The sequence below is a fragment of the Pantherophis guttatus genome, chromosome 7, assembly GCF_059756535.1.
Source record: "Pantherophis guttatus breed Tessera chromosome 7, ASM5975653v1, whole genome shotgun sequence".
In the NCBI taxonomy this organism is placed as follows: Eukaryota; Metazoa; Chordata; class Lepidosauria; order Squamata; family Colubridae; genus Pantherophis; species Pantherophis guttatus.
The window spans coordinates 15,392,524-15,412,807 of NC_142069.1; the positions used below are offsets into that span (position 1 = coordinate 15,392,524).

At 38.2% G+C, this 20,284-nt stretch overlaps 1 protein-coding gene across 2 annotated transcripts in view; it reads right to left on the minus strand.

Annotated features, from left to right (window-relative positions):
• Window positions 1-20,284, minus strand: part of CECR2 (CECR2 histone acetyl-lysine reader) — a 108,349-nt gene that overhangs the window by 15,013 nt on the left and 73,052 nt on the right. For both annotated transcript variants that reach the window (XM_034403707.3, XM_087873090.1), the window contains 13 exons: window positions 17,237-17,420; window positions 15,079-15,212; window positions 14,171-14,272; window positions 12,617-12,666; window positions 10,438-10,607; window positions 8,773-8,850; window positions 7,420-7,576; window positions 6,719-6,845; window positions 6,245-6,282; window positions 6,048-6,139; window positions 5,821-5,947; window positions 4,937-5,355; window positions 2,469-2,597 (listed from right to left, as the gene is read on the minus strand). In XM_034403707.3, coding sequence (XP_034259598.2) covers window positions 2,469-2,597; window positions 4,937-5,355; window positions 5,821-5,947; window positions 6,048-6,139; window positions 6,245-6,282; window positions 6,719-6,845; window positions 7,420-7,576; window positions 8,773-8,850; window positions 10,438-10,607; window positions 12,617-12,666; window positions 14,171-14,272; window positions 15,079-15,212; window positions 17,237-17,420 — 1,807 coding nt within the window. The remainder of the gene's footprint in view (window positions 1-2,468; window positions 2,598-4,936; window positions 5,356-5,820; window positions 5,948-6,047; window positions 6,140-6,244; window positions 6,283-6,718; window positions 6,846-7,419; window positions 7,577-8,772; window positions 8,851-10,437; window positions 10,608-12,616; window positions 12,667-14,170; window positions 14,273-15,078; window positions 15,213-17,236; window positions 17,421-20,284) is intronic.

The window sequence follows — 20,284 nt, forward strand, 5'->3', positions numbered from 1 at the left end:
TGTTATACTCAGTATTATGCAAGGAATTGTTATATACCGCCTCTAAAACTGAGCTTTAGAGTAGCTAATGTACCCATACATACTCAAGCAGCAGTTGTTATCAAAAAGAATGACAATGTTCTTTACATAGGTCTGTTTTTGAAAATAGCATAGAGACCTTCAGCTTTTCCTGGAGTCAGGAAAACTGAAAATTTAGTATCATACATTGGCCATTAATACATTTCCAAGCCTGATTAAGCATCAGTATTAAATTTTAATTGGCTTGAAATCAAGTTATCTTATGATCTTCAATGTATACTTGTAATCCAGTTACTATGTCCATCGGTAAAATCAACCTTTGCATTTTAACTTAAATTATTAAAACCAGGATTCCCCCAGAAGGTTAAAAAAAAATAAGAATTTGAAATCTTTAAAATTATAAACAAAATTTCCAGAATCTCAGAGGATAAGGAAACCCCAATCAATGGATAGAATACAACTTGCAGAGCCCTTTCATCCATCTCAGAAACACTAATGCCATCCACTTCTCACAGCAATAATATTTTTCTATTTCTAATTAGAGAGCAGGTGATGCAGCATCACAATTAGTGTTCAGGTTGGACTCGTAATTTCTACCCATCCAACCAGTATAGTTTGGAAATATCATCCCCAAGACTTCCAAATCTATGGTAACTTGGAGGAATCTAGGCATATGTATGCATGCACTGTGTGTATGTATCTGAGAATGAATGGGATGGTCTACCATTAAACTTGCCCACTTCTATGTAAGTCCCTCAGAAGATTTATGTGAAGCCGCTGGGCAAGATCATCCGTAGCTTTGGGGTGAAGTGTCAACTGTATGCCGATGACACGCAGTTGTACATTTCAACCCCAGGCCACCCCAATGATGCCCTTGATGTGATGTCCCGTTGCCTGGAGGCGGTGCAGATCTGGATCGGGAGGAACAGGCTCAGACTCAAACCCTCCAAGACTTGAGTGGCTGTGGTTTCTGACGTCCCAATATAGCCAGCTAACACCATCGTTGGCTATTGGGGATGAGATCTTACCCCCCTCAGAGAGGGCTTGCAACTTGGGCGTCCTGCTGGACTCACGGCTGTCTTTAGACGATCATATGACGGCCGTGGCCAGGGGGGCTTTTTATCAGGTTCGCCTGATTTCCCAGTTGCGTCCCTTTCTGGATCGGGACGCCTTGCGCACAGTCACTTACGCCCTTGTCATTTCCCGTCTGGACTATTGTAATGCTCTCTACATGGGGCTCCCCTTGAGGAGCACCCGGAGGCTCCAACTGGTCCAGAATGCAGCCGCGCGAGTGATAATGGGGCGATTCATCGCTCCCATGTAATACCCCTCTTGCGCGAGCTGCACTGGCTCCCGGTGGTCTTCCAGGTGCGCTTCAAGGTGTTGGTTACCACCTTTAAAGCACTCCATGGCTTAGGACCTGGTTACTAACAGGACCGCATTCTGCCACCGTTTTCCTCCCACCGACCGACACGCTCCCACAGAGAGGGCTTCCTCAGGGTGCCGTTGGCCAAACAATGTCGATTGGCGACCCCCAGGGGGAGAGCCTTCTCTGTGGGGGCTCCTGCCCTATGGAATGAATTGCCCCCGGACATACGAAGGATCCCCGACCTCCGCGCCTTCCGTTGTGCTCTGAAGACCCTATTATTTCAGCAAGCCGGTCTGATGGGATAAATGATTTTAAATTGGGTTTTAAAAGTGGTTTAAAATGGTTTTAATTGGAAGTTTTAATTTTGGCCAAAGATTGAATTGTTTTAATATGTTTTTTAAATTTTGTTTTGTATGTTGTTTTATCATGGCTGTTCACCGCCCTGAGTCCTTCAGGAGAAGGGCGGTATACAAATATAATAAAAACTAAAACTAAACTAAAAGATTCCCTTAAAGAAACAAACTCCTCATACTGGAAAAACATCCTCCATCCGTCCTATACACCTTGCAAAATCTTTCTATCCTTCTTCCTCCTGCCCTTTATTCATTTATTTTGGTACATTAAAAAACATACAACTTTAGAAAAAAGATAGAGATCTACAAGCAGTATAAAATGGAATAAAATTAGGTCAGTATTGCATACAACATTTATTGTATTGATTTTAAAATCAGTATTAAGATCAAGTCAATATTCAATAATTTAAAAAGCCAGTACAATATGAATGAACAATCGATAAAAGGTTCTGTCCAGCCTCAATTCTATCTTTATTAACAAATCAAGCAGAAGGTAATGTATTGAAATCTTATACTAAAAGAAACCCAAACTTTGGATGTCCTTAATGTTGATTGTCTGACTTGGCTTCACACACTCATCCCAAAATCTTGTAAAAATAAAGAAATACGCAATTATTATAAAACCATAATTAGCGAAGTAGTCATTTCTCACTTGTAAAGATAAAATAGATAATTAATTATCAGAGACTTACATGTTCAGACACAAGCTTGGCTCATATGTTTCTTACCTGCATGGCAAAGTGCTGGTGCTGCTGACCTGGCTCACCAGGATGTGGTTCTGGTACTCGTGGTGATCCATATGGTTTTGCAGGATCAGATCCCCGCAGAGAATCAAATGTTCCTGGAATAGGTGGTCTCTGGACAGGAAAATAAAATTGTCTATGAGACTTGATAGGCATCTCGACAGGAGATAAAACAGAAGCAGCAAAAAAATGAAACAGATACGGGAAAATAGATGGATTCCATCTTTTAAAAAGAAAATTCTGATGCTTCAGCTGCTGTACCTACAATCTTCTTCTTCCATTCTTCAAAGCAATAAAGATTGTCTCATTTTTAGATAGAACATGGGGTGATGGGGGTCTAACTGTATGTGCTCTTTTTTTTTTTTTTTTTTAAAGACTCAGTTACAATGCTCATGCTGAGGAGGAATAATTCACCACCGTATTTGAGAGTATAACTGTTGTGGTCCGACAGCAGCCTGCGGAGCTGGCAGCGGAGTCAGACAGTGAGGAGGCTGGGGAGGAACATGGGCCAGTCCTGGAGTCTGGGGAAGGCCTGGATGAGGGCTCTGTATCGGAGGCAGAGATGGGGCCAGGGCCATCTGGGAGTGATGCGCGGACTCTGGAGCCTCCAGGGTCGGACAGCAGAGAGGCAGAGAAACAGGAGGAGCCTGTTCCTAGTACGTGCATGCGCAGAGCTGCCAGAAGGCAAGAACAATTAAAACAAAAGGGATGACTTGGGAGTAAGGCCTGGAGATGATTGGCCCCTCCCATAAGGCATAAAGGAAGAGCAAAGGCATGTGGGACCTTTGCAGGAAAGCAATGTTGTTAATTCCGTTCCCAGTCAGCATCTATGTTTGATTCTGGACTCTGTATTGCTTTGTCTAATAGGTCTTTGGCAGCGTGTCAAGGGAGATAAAGGTTGGTGATTATCCCGAAGGACTTCTCCCGAAAGACTTTTTGCAACTAATTGGGACTCAGCTGTGAATGAACGTAATTCACAGCTGTTGCAATAAAAGAGGTTTTTGGGACTATTTGTGTGTTTTAATGACTCAGGAAGCCTAGATCACAATAAACTGATCATTGTATTAAAGATCAAATTGGATATTTCTCTTCCAATAGAACATATCAGTGATCTAGACTGTAACCGAGAGTGAAATACATAGAAGGTAGTTCTGCTCTTTACTGAATTATTTGAATAATGATGAATTAGACAGATTATCTGTAGAACAAAAAGCACTCTAGACCTATTGAGTCAACTGAGTGAAAAAGACTGAGCATGCGCAGAAAGAGGGGGCGGAACCATACTGCAGAGGGAGATAAATATTTGACAAGCACTCAGTAGAACAAATCAAAGGAGTGAAGGTTCCCATAACTGAGGAATGTCGGCACAACGATGCATGAAAATAGTCCATCGCTACAGGCTTGAAATATATTTCTTTGAAAGTGGGTATAAAGAAATCCATGAAATGATTGTATAAGATACTATTTTTGCTCAAAATCTGATAATTATTCATTTATTTGTAACTGAACTTAGTGTTAAGACTAAAAACAATCTTCTGGTCCTCATATTTTTCAGGAATAGGTACACCATGAAGAAAGGAATCAGCCAGGGGGTGTCAAACTTGGATCACCATAGCGGTGTCACGTGACATATCACAACTTTTTCCCCCTTCGCTAATCTGGCTGTGGGTGTTGTGGCCCGCTAGCGGCCAGTGGAGCTGGCAGCAGATTCGGACAGTGAGGAGGTTGGGGAGGAACATAGGCCAGTCCTGGAATCTGGGGAAGGCTCTGATAAGGGCTCTGCATCGGAGGCAGAGAGGGGGCCAGGGCCGTATGCCAGTTATCAGCTGCCTTCGGAGTCAGACATCAGTGAGGCAGATGAACAGCTGGAGCCTGTTCCCAGTGTGCGCATGCGCAGAGTTGCCAGATGAAGGGAACAGCTAAAGAACAAGGGTCGACTTGGGAGTAAGGCCACAGGTGGACGATGAATGGCCCCTCCCAGAGGGAATAAAAGAGGAGAGAAAGCGGAGTGGAGTTTGAAGGAGACAATTAGTTCCCTTAATTGGTTCATGTCTCTCTGAGACTCCTTGCCAAGTTTTGAAGATATCAGCCTGGCAGCTCTCCAAGCCAGATAAGATCTGTGACTGTAAATTTTCCCTTGAAAGTTTTTGCTGAATGTAAATGAGAAGAATTCACAGTAACTTAATAAAAAGGGGTTTTTGTCGGGACAAGGAGTCTGCTTCATGCTCTTGGGAAGTCTCGGTCAGAACAGTGGATGTGATCAGCACGTGACGCATCTGGCCCACAAGCTGAGAGTTTGACAACCCTGAAATAAGCAATGGAAATACTAGAAGACTGAGGTAAAAAAGGACAATACAACAAGTGAATGGAAAAACTAAAGTTAAGATTGGGTGCCAAATATTATTTCCTCTCTGCAAAGGGGTATTTTCTTCTCTTGCTAGACAGATACTTACTATATGCCCAGAATGGGATACACAACTGGGCATTCCACCATAGTGATGTGAATGCAGAAAGCCTCGGCCATTAGAAGATGCCATCTTTCCAGACAATTGAACTGACTGGCTACTTGAATCTTCTGCTGAAGAAGAGACAGATAATGAGGAAGAAATGGGAACACGATGTTTTGCTTTATGAGGTGGAAGTTTTCCTCCATTTTGTACATGTGGTTGTTTTCTGCCCGATCCTTCAGAATCTTTGGATCGAGTCCAAACATTTCCTGTACTGGAACGTATTGTCCGACGGCATCTTTTCTCACGCTTCACATCCTCTCTGATCCAGAACTCATCATCTGTGTCTCCATCTTCTCCAGGAAAGTGCTTCATCATTGCCCGATGAAAGCACCTCTCTAAGTTATAAGCCATTTTAGTATAATCTGTATTTAAAAAAGCAAATGAATAGTCACATGGGTACAAGATTCTTGGTGTTGACATTTCTTTTCTAATTAGATACTACATACAGAATCTAAATTATTCTCTATTTGTTGGGAGGAAAAATAAAGACTAACGCTTCGTGAAAAGCAAATAGGAATAAATGGTCAGGGTATAAATATTTATTACCATCACAGTTCCCAATCCCTTTTGTAATAAGTTTATGGTTTCCTATTTCTACTTTATTTTCTGTCACTCTATCCACATCATAGATATCAGCTAAAGAGAAAAAAAACTTTTGGAAGTAGTTTATTTTTATATTATATGTACAACATGCATATTTTATTTTTAATATATTTATTGTGAATTAATACTTATCAGCTTTCTCCTCTCCTATCTATCACAATATATGGGGTGTTTTCCAATTTATAGGCATCTAAGTGAGATAATTTGTATTTCTATATTCTTACCACTATTTTCACCATTGTATTTAAGGCAGTTCCTGAACATAGTTTTCATATCACCCACAAATTCCTCCTTGGTGTAGTATTGGCCTCCATTTAGCTTTTTCTCTATACTGGAAATATCCATAGGAACCTGAAAATATCACATACGGAAATATACATCCTCATATTTTATCAGATTATTATTATGGCAGATTCTATGCTATCCATTTATAAGAAAATGTATTGTTTACCTTAATGATCTGGTAGTAATTTGGAGCATATGATTCATCAACTGGCTCTAGGAATGGCCAAGAGTCCTTGTGAGCTTTTACAACATCTAACACTGTCAAGAAATAAAATGGAATACAGTGTTATTCATACAAACAGGAAGTCCATATTTTATGAATAAACAGATTTTCAAAAACTTAAACCTGGATTTGGAGCTGACCTTTGTACATGGCAGTGAATTCATCATCCAATTCAAAGCTGTGAAGATGAAATGCAAAAATAAATACAAAGAACCTCATCTTTCTGTCAACTCTGGAATTTGATAAAAAATTAAGTATTAAATATTCAACTCCAACAAATTGCAATTGCCTTTTCAATGCAAATAATTCCATTCATTTTCTACAACTCTCCTTCCTGTCTGTTCTTCTTTGACTTAAATATTTGGGTAAGACTATAAACCATGAAAAATGAAAAACCCATAATCAAATAAAAGTATGATTAGTAAAATACAAATAAGTAAACCGGGTGTGTAAAATATCATGGAACTTACAGTTGTTTAGTGTAACCTTAGTTACTCAAAAGCTTAAGACATTCTTTCCTGTCTCTCACATAAGAAGTAATAATTGCTTTATAGATGATTATATATTTGTATTTATGGAGATTATATATTTGTATTTGTATTTAATATACTTACAAGTCCTTAGTTTTCTCCTCCCTAGCTGGTGAACTGGGATCTAAATGGGAAAGCTCAAGGGGAAGCTCCTTTCCCTGGGCCAGCAGCCATGCCCTCTCTTCTCGAAGTTTCCTTCTCTTGGCTCGTTCTGCTCATGGAGAAGAAAGTCATTATATTCCTAAAGAAGCTTTCTTGCCCCAAAATCCAAGGGGCTGCTCAACTACAGGAAGGCAAATTTAGAATTAACAGTAACTTACTTTCTTTTCTTCCTATAGAAAAAAAGTGTACAAATACTATATATACTAGGTAGGCTATTTTAAATGTCTCAATATGGAGTAAAGAGATATGTTAAAAGAACAATAGAAAATAAATGTAGGAAAAAGGATTAAAACTGGATGATTTATCTTAATGGTTAAAAAAAATGTTAAAATTCTTGTCTCGGGGGGGGGGGGGACGAATCATATTTTGATCTTACCACTTGCTATACTGAAAAGGATCCCATAAAAATATCTTGAATGCAGCAGTAATAAAATAGGATAATGAGGCCAGTAACATAAGAAAGTAAAGAAGTTGAGTCTGTTTAAGTCTTTCACCTTCCCATCTCACAACTCCAGCATAAGTGGTTGAAAGTCTACTTTTCCCTACCCATGACAGATGTTTTCAAGCTCTCCTTTAAAAAAAAAAAAAATGCACGTTTTATTTCAATAAGCTGATCCACATGCCTTCAACAGCCTTGACTTTTTCCTCCATTTCTCGTTTCCTCTCCTCCTTCAGCATTTGTTCTTGTTCCTTTTTCTGAACTGCCAAAAGGATCTGACGTTCTTCCTCTTCTTCTCGCCTTCTCTGCTTCTCCATTCTACTAAACACGACTGGGGTCATCTGAAGAAAGTCATGCATCTATTTAGTTATTTTATTCCTATTTTGTTGCTGTCCAAAGAAATGATGGTGAGGTATATAGTTCTCTGAATTTTATCCTTAAAATAAAACTGTGAGGAAGGTTAGATATTAATATGCCAAGATGAGTTCTAAAGTACCTCAAAGCCACTTTTGCCCATGCATCCGAAGATCCTAACCCAATATCCCACTGATCCTTTCTGTCACTAAAGGCAATTGGAGTTGGTATAACAGTTTCAATTATTACCTCAAGAAAGTAAGTCCCAAAGGTGCTTTTTTTCAGGAGGCAACTGGACTTTCTTGTTTTTTCTTTTGAAGGTGTTTCGCTTCTCATCCAAGAACCTTCTTTAGTTCTGACAGGATAGTGGGGAATGGAAGGATTGTGGAGAAGGAAGCTCTGACACTATCCTGTCAGAGCTGAAGAAGTTTCTTGGATGAGAAGCGAAACATTTTCAAAAGAAAACACAAGAAAGTCCAGTTGCCTCCTAAAAAAAAGTACCTTTGGGACAACCATGACCTGGATGACTGAGAATCTCTACACACTTTTATCTCAAGAAAGATTAGCAGATTTCAGTGATCCATAATTTGAAAATGAGTTAAAAGACAGCAGGGTCTTTGAAAATAGGGCAGAAACTTCAAGTACTATATTCAGAATGTGGTAACAAATGTATGATCTGGGTACAGGTATTATTAACTGTAGTAGATCACCAGCAAATTGCTGGTTTTGAATGGTAGAGCTCTTTAGATTTTGGCTCTTAATATATTTTTCCTTTATGCATCCACTCATACCTGAAGCATTCTCATGTATGATTTCCTTGCCAAATGGGATGGATATCCTGAAAGGCCTTTTGAGTGGGCCTTTCACTGTATTTATAGAAAATATTCTTCAGAGATCTTGGTAGTAACAAATGTTAAACACAGTTTTTAATTGTTTTCTCTGGTCTTTTAAATGATGCTATAGGTAAAAAAAAATTGTAGTTATATGCTTTTAATTCCTTTCGTCTGCTGTTGTTATTCTGCTTGAATTGCTCTTAATTTTTTTTAAAAAGAGTGCTATATATTATTCCATTCTATTTATTTTTCTTTAAATTTACTGTTTTGTCTTTTGGGGTGGTCTATACATAGCATACACAAATAAAACCCATTGTACTGGGCATTCCCATTCTAAAGAGATTTCTTACCTCTGGATGCATTGGCTTGATGTTTTGACTATCAGATAGCCACCTGGGAGTAAATTCTGTCTGCTGCAGACGCTTCTCCTAAAAAGCAGTAAAGTTAGGACTAGATCAGAAAAGTCCCTGCTATAGTTTATTACAGAATTCTAGAGTATAGAAATAACTTCAAAATTTAATCCTTGTCTATCAGAAATGACAGGTCTAAGATTTCTGAAAACAGATAAAGAGAAAAGTCCAAAATACCACTGATTTAAAATGCTGCTAGGATTGGCGAATATCTTCCATAACTAATGTGCACCAATATACCCTGCAGTCTAGTCACATGCTGTAAAACAGGTCTCTTTGCCCATCTACTGTATTTATTACTTCTCTAAGAAAGAATGTGTCAAAACAAGAAATGGACATTTTGCAGATATGTATCTGACAACAACAAAAAAGCATGCTCCTTCTGTCCAATAATTGATATTAAGGGAATGGGTCTGAAATGTTGTAAAAGAAAACCTTCTCGCGAGTTCAAACTTCTCGAACTCACAAGAAGGTTTTCTTTTACGTTTCCCTGGACACAACGGCGAGGAATGCGACAGAGCTGGAAAGGTAAGATGTGTGTCCCGCCTCGTCCACCCCACTTGCCACCCCCAAATTGCATCTCTAAAGGGGGCAGGTGGCTAAGCAAGGGGTAGGAGCCCTGCCTGCCCAGCGAGAGTGGGCGAGAATAGACGGCAAGGGGAGCGACGTCTCGTTCCACGTGTCTCGCTTCTCCCCCACCCCACCTGTCAGAAATGAGTCTTTGTGAGACTCATTGTGCCGCTGCCACCTCGTGGAGTAGGATTCTGCAAGGCTTGTGCCCTTGCATGCACGAACGGCAACACTGCCGCAAGGTTTGACATACCGGCGCAGCCGCAAGCGGCAGGACACCAGCTATGCCAGTATGATGAAGCTCGTGGCGGTGCTGCAGTTTGTGCGTGCAATGGTGCAACGGCACAAGAAGCCTTGCAGAGTCCTGCTCCACGAGGCAGCGCCGGGACAAGTCAGGGCAGCGGCGGCCAGCCACTCGGCCGGCGCAAAGAAGAGGGAAGGGAGACTGCAGCGACAACGAAACATCTAGTCCCATGCTCACCGCCTCCTCCACCCCCAAAATAGTAACACACCCACCCACCCACCCCGGTAAGGCCAAGCCCTTATTTCAGGGTTCAAAAGAAAATAAGACCCTGTCTTATTTTCGGGGAAACACTGTATTTCAAAAGCTTTTTTTCCTTAGATTTATATTCATTTATTTTTCCTTATTCCTGATTCGTTATTCTTACCTTTGTTATTATATTGTATGGTTTTTGATTGAGTATTTTAATTTAGACTACTACTATTGTGGCTGAAATTGGTTTTAATCTGCCCATGTATATGTTATTTTTTCTTTGTTATATAGTGTGTAAACTGAAAGTTATTTAATTATAGCAGAGTAAAAGTTTATAGATAAATTTTATTAATTGTGCTGCCACTCCAATATTATGTATACACTGGACATTTTCCTTCATTTAACTATTTGTGCAAAAAATACCACATACTGCAAATTGGGAAAATTAATATCATTTGAATAATTTAGCAAAACTTTATATTTGTTGTCTAATCTGGTTCCCAGCTGCTTCACAAACACATATTTAAAAAATTATTTCTTACCTTTTGTGTAATCATATTGCAAATCTCTGGTAGGAAATCTTCACTCAGGAGTTTATAAAGCTGCCTTTCTCTTAAAGATGTTCTCTCTCGGAAGCTTTCTGTAACCTGCCTCCACTCCTCTTCTGTCTGGCATATTAACCACCATGTTCCATGGCCCAATCCTTGAGAAACTTTCATAATGGGATAATTTTCTATTAATCTGACCATAATCATATTATTTATATAATTATAATTCAAATTTCTCTATGTTGCATTTTGCAAATTCATTTTATACTTTTGTGTACAGATGGTCCTCACCAATCACGATTGAGACTGGCAACCGTCACTAAAGGGAACAATCATTAGTGTGACATCATGTAGTCGCACTGATTTACGACATCAGGTCTGGTTGTGGTCATTAAGTGAATCACCATGGATTGTTAAGTGAAATGCCACATGACTGCAACTTCTGTTGACTTTGCTTACCAGAGGACAACTGCAAAGGCCACAAAAGGTGATCATATGACTGTCAAGAGGTTGCAATGACCACAGCCTTGGGGGCTGGTCGTAGGTCTTGTTTTTCAGTGCTGGGATAATTTTGAACAGTCACTGGAGTGATTGGTAAGCAAGGACCTGAATAACATCCATAGAATTTCTCATGAATTTTGATTTGATCGTTCCACACCAAGGGTGAGCATACATGAATTAATTTTCATAGGACTAATTATACAAAACTTTAACATGGACATAATGAAAACAATCTGGGGATCTCAACTGATAGAGCTATTTAAGGGAGTTAGATTATTGCCTCCAAGGGTCAGAAGCTCCACTAGCAAAGGATGAATTCAGCTGAAAGGGATAAGGATTCTTCTTTCTCAATGACATAAAAAGCAAAAATAACATGCTCATATATATTTTGCCTCTTGAAAGAGAGTACAGGTAGTCCTCGACTCACAACAGTTCATTTAGTGATCGTTCAAAGTTACAACATCACTGAAAAAAATTATTATTCACACTTATAACCTTTGCAGCATCCCCATGGTCATGTAATCAAAATTCAGACACTCGGCAACTGATTCATATTTATGACCTTTGAAGTGTCCTGGAATCATGTGATCACCTTTTAAGACTTTGTGACAAGCAAAGTCAATGCGGAAACCAGATTCACTTAACAAACGTGTGGTTAATTTAACAACTGCAGTGATTCAGTTAATAACTGTGGCAAGAAAGGTCATAAAATGGGGCAAAACTCACTTAACAAATGTCTCACTTAGCAACATAAATTTTGGGCTTAATTGTGGTCATAAGTCAAGGACTACCTGTATTGTAACATTAAACAAATGAATATTTTTACTAGTAGAGCAAGCATCTTTTTGCTGTCAATTCCCATTTTTTTAAAATGGCAAGAACTTTATTACTAAACATGGAAGAAATACTTTTGAACTTATTTTCTAACTGTACAGAATGAAATGAAGAAAACAAAGAAGGCCTCTCTTCCAAGCTGCATTTTTATTTACACTGTATTAAATGGTGAATAAGACGCACTTCCCCCCCGCCCCAAAAGTGGGTGGAAATGCCTGTGCGTCTTATACAGTGAATGTTGCCAAAGTCCCGCCCACCCATCGGCCCCCACCCTTCGGCCCCTGCCTCCCAGCAATTTGCCTCCTTGCAGCAAACAGCAAACAGCCTGGTCAGCTTTAGCACAGCCTGATTTAGCACAAGCAGCTGATTGGCAGTTGGATCTGCCTCCCAGAATACCGCCTATCAGCTCTTCCAGGCTGCGGGGATCACCGCCTCCGCGCATCCCATTTTCGGCCCATTCCAGGCAGCAGGGATCGCCACCGCTGCCAATCCCTGCCACCTGAAATGGGCCAAAAATGGGACACGCAGAGGCTGAAAATGGGGCGTGTGGAGACAGCGATAGGTGGCAGTGGCAATGGGCAGTAGTGATCCCCGCAGCCTAGAACAGCTGATAGGCGGTATTCCGGGAGGCAGATCCAACCGCCAATCAGCTGCTTGTGCTAAATCAGGCTGTGCTGAAGCTGACCAGGCTGTTTGCTGCAAGGAGGCAAAATGTGCTGCAATTTTTTTTTTCTTGTTTTCCTCCTCAAAAGCTAAGTGCGTCTTATAGTCTGGAGCGTCTTATAGTCTGAAAAATACGGTAATTGGAACTCAACTATAATCCACACATTCTACTCACAATTTCTGGACTGTGATTCATGAACAAGTGTATTGGCTTCTTCTTTGTCTCTGCAAAAAAAGAAAAAAATAATGCAAAAATTATAAAGAGCAATCTTCAACTAAGGACTATACCCAGGACTGGAATAAATTACACTGATACTAAAAGTCCACAGCAGCTTGTAGTTATATTTTAGCTGTAGAAGACAAAACACTTAGATTCTAATCCTATGGAACTCAATATTCATTATGAGTCTTTCATAGTCTTTAAAAAACAGTAGTTATAATGAATTTTTTTTGAAAGTGTAGGGGTGCTTTTCTTTCAAATAAATTCAAGCTCAGAAACAAAACCTGAGACAAGCATGGTAGGACAATACCATAAAATGTAATGCTATGGCTAAGTTCCATTAACATGCTTGCCACTGGTTTCTGGGCTAATTGAAATTGAGAAAAGGTCCAAACTACTGATACTCAGCTGGTCAACTCTTATAAAAGATTGATTGATTTATGAGTCCATCCAGATTGCTGCTGGTCACCTTTTCCCTTTTCCCTTTCCTGATTATTGACTTCTCCAGAGACTATGTTTCTGCATAATGTGTCCCAGTTATGATAATTTGAGCCTAGTGATTTTCAGCCCAGAGTGAGAAATTTGGATTGATATGTTCAATAATCCCTGTATTTGTTTCCTGGCTAATCGCTGTATTTTCAGTAGTCTTCTCAACACCAAAGTTCAAAAGCATCAGTACACTTCCTATTTTGTAATTTCAATGTTCACTTCCATGGAATGTCTCAGAGAAAACCACTGCATGCACAATTCTGATTTTTGTAGGTGTAAACATAACCCCAAATCTGAATACCTTTTCCAAGACCTTCATGACTAATCTACCAAATAGTCTGTGGCCTATTTTCTTGAGTGCTGGTTCCTTTGCTGTCAATAGATGATCTTAGAAGGAAAAAGCAATCCACCACTCCAGTATCTTTATTGTTAATTCCAATTGCTGAATCTTTTGTCAAGTTTGCTTTTCTTTCTATTTTAGTTCTACTTTTTCATTATGTTCCTTGACTTTCTTTATTAGAACTTGTAGTTCACCTGCATATTTGACTATAGGAACAGTGTCATCAGTTTTGGATGACCCTGCTGGAATTACATATTCTTGAAATATACTCTGAGTATTATTTACTCATTCCTCCCAGAAATAGCCCCTTGTCGCAAGGAGGCAGCATAGGAGAATCTGAGGACATATGGCAGATCCCTATGGAATTTATGGGATGGAAAAGTATTCTTACTTGCCATAGCTGCCTAAGAGAGAAAGGGGGGATTAGGGAGGAAGAAAGGGAATATTTTACTCTTATTTACATTAAAAAATGGCATACTTTATTCCATTCCTTTATTATACCACCACTAACTTTCTACCTATACCGTCCAACTTTGCCACAAATATTTAATTATAAGAGCTGAAAAGTATAATTTATTTTGTTCTGCTTTGTATACAATATAAATGTATTTTGATGAAGCAAACATTGTTTTTATTACTGAGGTGTGCAAATTAATATTCCAGTTATAATATTCATTTACCTTAAGATGTTCTCCACCATTTTTTTTCGTTTTGGAGGTCGCCCCCGTTTTTTTACTACCTTTCCAGTAATGTCTGGAATATTTTTGTGTATCCCGCATTCCCTGGAATATATTGAAATGATACACAAAGTAGCTAAATACATAATAATGGGCCTAGTAAAGCAAAAAGGTAAAAAGTGATCATTGACAATGAAAAGGATTGAAGTAGCAGCTGTGAGCCAAGCTAAGAGACAATAACTCTAAAGAGGAGAAAGTATATAGCCAGATTTGGTGAAAAGTTAATTTGAGCACAACCCAACATTATGTTACCTTTTAAAAAATTGCTTCCTTGGAAAGAAGTACAGGTGCTCTCCCACTCAAATAGCAACTTTTTTTGGTGCTACAATAGACTGTGTTTGAAATTAGTTACTCTAAAACATGGGTGTCAAATTCGCTGCATCACGTTGCCGTCACATGACATTTTGCAATGTTTTCCCCATTCGCAGAGCTGGGGCGGGCGTGGTCTGCACGTGACTCATTTGGCCCACGGGCTGCCAGTTTGACACCCAGAGTCTAAAGGAACCAGAGTACTTTAGTGGCTACAGTTGAGCTTAAATTAGGAAATGTGGATTCTAGCTCTACCATGGTTTCATTCAATCTTCCCTCATTCAAGAGTGAGCAGCCTTGGAATGATAACTTTTCAAGTTTTAGTTCCCAATCTGGAACTGAAATGGAACTAAGAGTGGTCTAATTCGTAAATTGTTGCAAGTAAACAAGACAAAATGGTGAAGAATTTTGAAAACTGTACTACTCTAAAGATAAGGAATTTCATAAACATTTGTTGCCTTTGCAAAAATAGTTTCTTTTTAAATGTTTTTTTTCCTGGTATTCCAATCCCCGTTTCCCTGCAGGCAAGAACAAATCTGTACCTGTCAGTTATTAGGTCTCCATTTGGTTTCACAGGTTCCTCTTTGTACATTCGTGTGCCGTAAAAATACCAGTAGAGGGCACCATTACTATCCTCACCCAATGGTTCCACTCGGAGGCTGTCTGCATCCAAGCCCTGTGTTTGAAAACACATACGCATAAATGTAAGAGCTTAGAAGTTTCTTGTATTCATGTTACTCCTCACCACTGGCCTTTGGAGTAGTAGTTATAAAGATTCAGATCTCTGCTTGCTCCCAAAAATGATCAACTGTTCAACTGACAATGAGAGTTATGTGCTTTTAAATTCATGAGAAAGAAAACTAATTTAAACTTGCTAATGCCTAACAAAAAGTGGCCTCTTATACCTTTAATAGTGAAGCAGCAGGTGGGTACTCTCTCTTCAAGTGGCAGAATTCTAAAGTTCCACAAAGGCAATACCAGGCTTCACACTGCAAGCAGGTGCATCTTTTCCTACCACAGTTTGGCAGTAACAAGAGAAGCCACACCTGCTTAACTTATCCTTCCAAAAGCTTTGAAAGGGTCTCTCTCGATATAATGGTTGCCTGCAGAAGTCTGTTTTAGGGATTATTTCCACTGAGGCATTATGCATAAGGAAACAGTCAGGCAGAAGTGGTTACACTTGTACTTTTTTTAAAAAAGAGATACTATTCTCAAAACTGGATTCCTACTGAAAACGTTCAATTCCGTTTTTCATGTAGATTATTTTTAGAGGCAAAATTTTAAGTGTTGCTAAACTAGCACCTGTGGATGTGATATCTAGCTAATAAACTCACTGTCGTCTGTAGAATGTAGAAACATGCAAGACAAGCATTATAGTTCTCTAGCCCCCACAAACATCCCCATGTAGTTCATACTACTCTAGATACCTCAAGTGCTATAATCCTCTAAATTGGTATTTGGATAGCAAACAAATGCCATGCTCACGTTTGCTTCTTCATTCCCGTCACCCTCACTATTTTCATGCACAGGGTTTGGTACTATACTTTCTACTTTAATCAAGCCATGCGCCTTGTCATTTCATCTGATCTCCCAATAGAGGATTCAAATAACAGTTTGCCTATTGCAACATTACAGCGAATTAGAAAAATATGTTTTAAGCTCAAATTAGAGAGAACGTATGAATACAGCACTCATTCATGATCTTCCAAATTACATTCTGAAGCCATGGTGAGTTTATAAGCAGATATCTCAATACATATGCCATTCTGGAACCAGCCTCAACAATGTTAGGGCATTAGAAATGGTATTAACTCACAAAAACATTTTTTCTAAAGAAAGTTATTAAGTATCTTCAAAAGCTATGTCTCTTTATGCAAATGTCATTAATTAATTGCACAGTCGAAGGCTACAACTGTTACCTTGCGTCTACTTGTTATTACATTTACATTTACAAAAACCATTTACAGTAGATCTTTTTAAAAGGCTCACTTCAAGCTTTATAAGCATTAGCAACAATGACTGTGTTATACTAAAGAGAGTTCTTCAGGTCATTGGCATATCTCAATGGGTAACTAGCTATCAAGGACAATAGCAATTCAATCTCCTCAATTCAAACCAGATTATAAATATGTTTCACCTCCCTCACCCTGGGAGTTCAGATTGAAAAAATGACCCAAAACATACACAAAAAATACAATTAGAGACTATAAGGAGACAGAAACAGAGATACCCAATGTCAGGTATGGTCATTACTAATTATATACAATGGGGGATGCAAAACTGTTGCAATGGATTTTATCTGATAACCCCAGAAAATGTTATCAAGGATCCTTGAGTGTTATTGAGATACATAAATCCTTTGACTAAAACAATACTTGGGACACCAACACAAACCACTGAGCTGGCTAAATACAGACCAGAAAGTAATAAACTAAACTAAACTATTACTGTAGTATTTTAAAGCATAATTTAAAATTTAAATCCCCAGAAAACACTTAAAACTTTTTACGGTCAGCTTCTCTACATTGTCCAACTTGGAAAATAATAGACACTCAAAATAATCTAACATTTTAAATAAGATTATTGGCACAAAGGAACATGGAACATTATTATACTGTATGTGATGTGATGCTTAATGGTGGGAAATGTATATTACATTTTCAATGTTCCTCATCCAGCATCTGTCATCATCCAACATACCTTAAGCAGGTCAAAAACATCATCAGCATCAAGTCGGTAATCACAAAGACGATGTAGTATCTCCACACGGGTTCGTAAGGGGAGTTCCTGAAAAGTACATTCTCGCAAGGGGTTAGGTTTTCCTTCTTCCAATTCCCAGCGATAATTGATTATATCTTCAAGATAGCCATGAAATGTCTGGGTTCTAATAAAGATAACAAATGGCCATACAATTACTATACAGAATTTGACCTATCCATCATTTCACAGATGATTGCATGAAGAAGGCAAGGAAAATATTTCCAGGTTATTCCAGTTCCTTGCGCAAAATTGAAGCATGTTTCACATTTTTTTGAAGAATTTAACCAGCTCCCCGCTCGCGGCTCCAACGGCTGCTTAGAGACCGTTACTAGGTCTGCTTTCTTATGCGCTGATAGATCTATCCCAAAGCGGTTAGCACCCCAGCCAGGAAACGCGAAAACCGCTCAGCGCTAAATCCTTTTGTTATTTTAAACGGAACCCTCCTAATAGCAAATCTGGTCTAACATTTCACTAAAACACCAAATCTGACAGTTTTGACTGATCGCAAAAGGCACACCAGTCTGATCACCTAAGCCTGAGTGAAAAGACTGGGCATGCGCAGGAGCTGTGGGCGTATCCTAGCTGTAGAGGAAGTTTGAGTGGCACCCAGGCTGTCCAGTGAGACTGAGAGTATCCCAATCAGTGGAATGTCGGAGCAGCGAGGTGGAAAACTACTGAAGTTACGAATAATAAATGACTGGATTACATAGTCTATAAAATAGTATTAGTGAATAAATTCTAAAAAAAAATACTTCATCACAAAGAAAAAAATAGTCTCTCTCTCTCTCTCTCTCTCTCTCTCTCTCTCTCTCTCTCTCTCTCTCTTTTTCCTGGAAATATATGCCTTTGGGGGAACATACTAAATTTTAAAAAGTATTTTAGAACAATTTATAATACCTACTTGTGCTTTTCTGTACATTAAATCTATACTTCTCTCTAGTTTCTAAGATTTCTCTCATCTGAACTCACTTTTTCTATTAAAACCAAGATCTGAGATGAAATAGTGGGCTTTTCCTTTTTTAAATTGTTGAACAGACTGATGATAGACTTAAATAAAGAGATGTGCTATTTTCTTTAGTTTAGCTCCTAGAAGTAAGCTGTGATATTAATATGACTTGTTTAGTTTTTATTACATTATATGGACTATGACATAGGTGTCATTATTTAGTAGGACATCTCCATATTTTTTCAAATAAAACTAAATCAAATAGAACTTTTCATCATTTCTGCAATTCTCAGAAACATCATTACATAAAATGAATTAATCTGGACCACACTCATATTCTAAACTATTATATTATTGTTCTAATGTTTATTCAATAGTGATTAGTCAAAACGTTTCCCTTTCTCATCTTTTAAATCCTATAGCAGTGGCTTGAACATGCTGAATTTCTAAATACAAACAAATAACAGAAACAATGTTTACACAAACATGATTAACTTTAAATTCATATAACAGGATCAATCAAAGCAGCTAAAGAATTACGAAATATATTTGGTATGTGGTACTTCTAGCAGGAGAAATTCATCAGTTTACATTTTCAGCTATCTTCCTCAACTGTTATTTTTTCATTAGAATAAAACTAGATAATAAGAGAGAAGGTGCTATAGAATTGAAAAATTAAATTTACACTTTCATTTAAGTAAAATAATCTATATTTTACAGGCAGCACTGCACTTCTATTACTAAACTTCATTTTCACAAAAATGAAAGAGTCACGCTTCCGTAAACACTTACATTTTTTCTACATATAAAATTCAGTGATTTATCATCCTCTGAAACTGCTGACATCAGCAAACCAATTAAGACACTCCAGGTGATTTCCTCAAATTTCAAAACCCTCAATGATAAATGACATACACTCTTTCCAAAGCTACTATACTAGTTAAGGGGCATCAATGTGATTGATGTAAAAAGAAATCTAATTACACGACCATTTTTAACTTGGAATCCTTATGTAACCAATTAATTAAAACATTGCTTCCATGTGTTAGGATAGCATTAATGCTCCACCCCATGAGTTGATCAAATTGCAAACTATTTATGTATTGTTCTTAGTTGCACCTGGAGCAACAATCAATGGACACTTTTATTTTAGTTAAATGTGTTTTAAAATCCAATTAATTCATTAAATTTAAATTATATTATAAAACCGCATGAACAAAAATGCAGAAAGGAAAAAAATTACACTATATTGCCACAATCGATTGCAAGAAATGAGTTTTTATATTAATCAAATATCCTTAATAGTGCTTTTTAAAAAATGGAATTCCCACCCCCATTTGAATAATTCCTGAGAAAAAGGATCCTTTTGTTAACCTTTTTATAATCTTTTAATTTTCCCCACGTTTTATAACAGCAAGTTTAATCAACTGAGGTAGGAAGAACTAAGAAAAACAGCTGAATAATTGTGAGTTGCTTTTATTTTTTTATTAAAAATAAACATTTAAACACATTGCTTTCATATAAATATTTCAGAAGTTTCTATTGGAATAGAAAAAAAATCTTAATTCAAAGAATATATCTTGAAATTAGAAGACAATAGATATAACATGTCTCTCTCTAAAGGAAGAGTGTTTTTCAAGTAATAACAATGGTCAAAAATGCTTTATTCTGATGTGCTTGGCAATATTTTTTAGGAATTAAGAGTACAAGGAGTTTAAGTGACCTAAGTCAAATATCATTAGTAGGTCAGAAGAAGCGACAACTGAATCAGGAAAAGGGGAAAAATCTAAGGAATGGTTAATACTCTCTTCCCTACAGCAATCCATCAAGCATTGTCAAAAAAACAGCTTGCTTCTGATTAAGGTCAACCTAATCTGAGTTACTGCCACAGGTCTGACCTCAAAGAGCAACAATGGAGTTATTTTCTTATCTTTGGTTGGGGGGGATAGGGTTGCCAAATGCCAAAAGGAATTTCACACAGAAATTATTTCTAAAGATGAATATAGAATGATTTCCCTAACATGCCATTGTAGGTACAACTA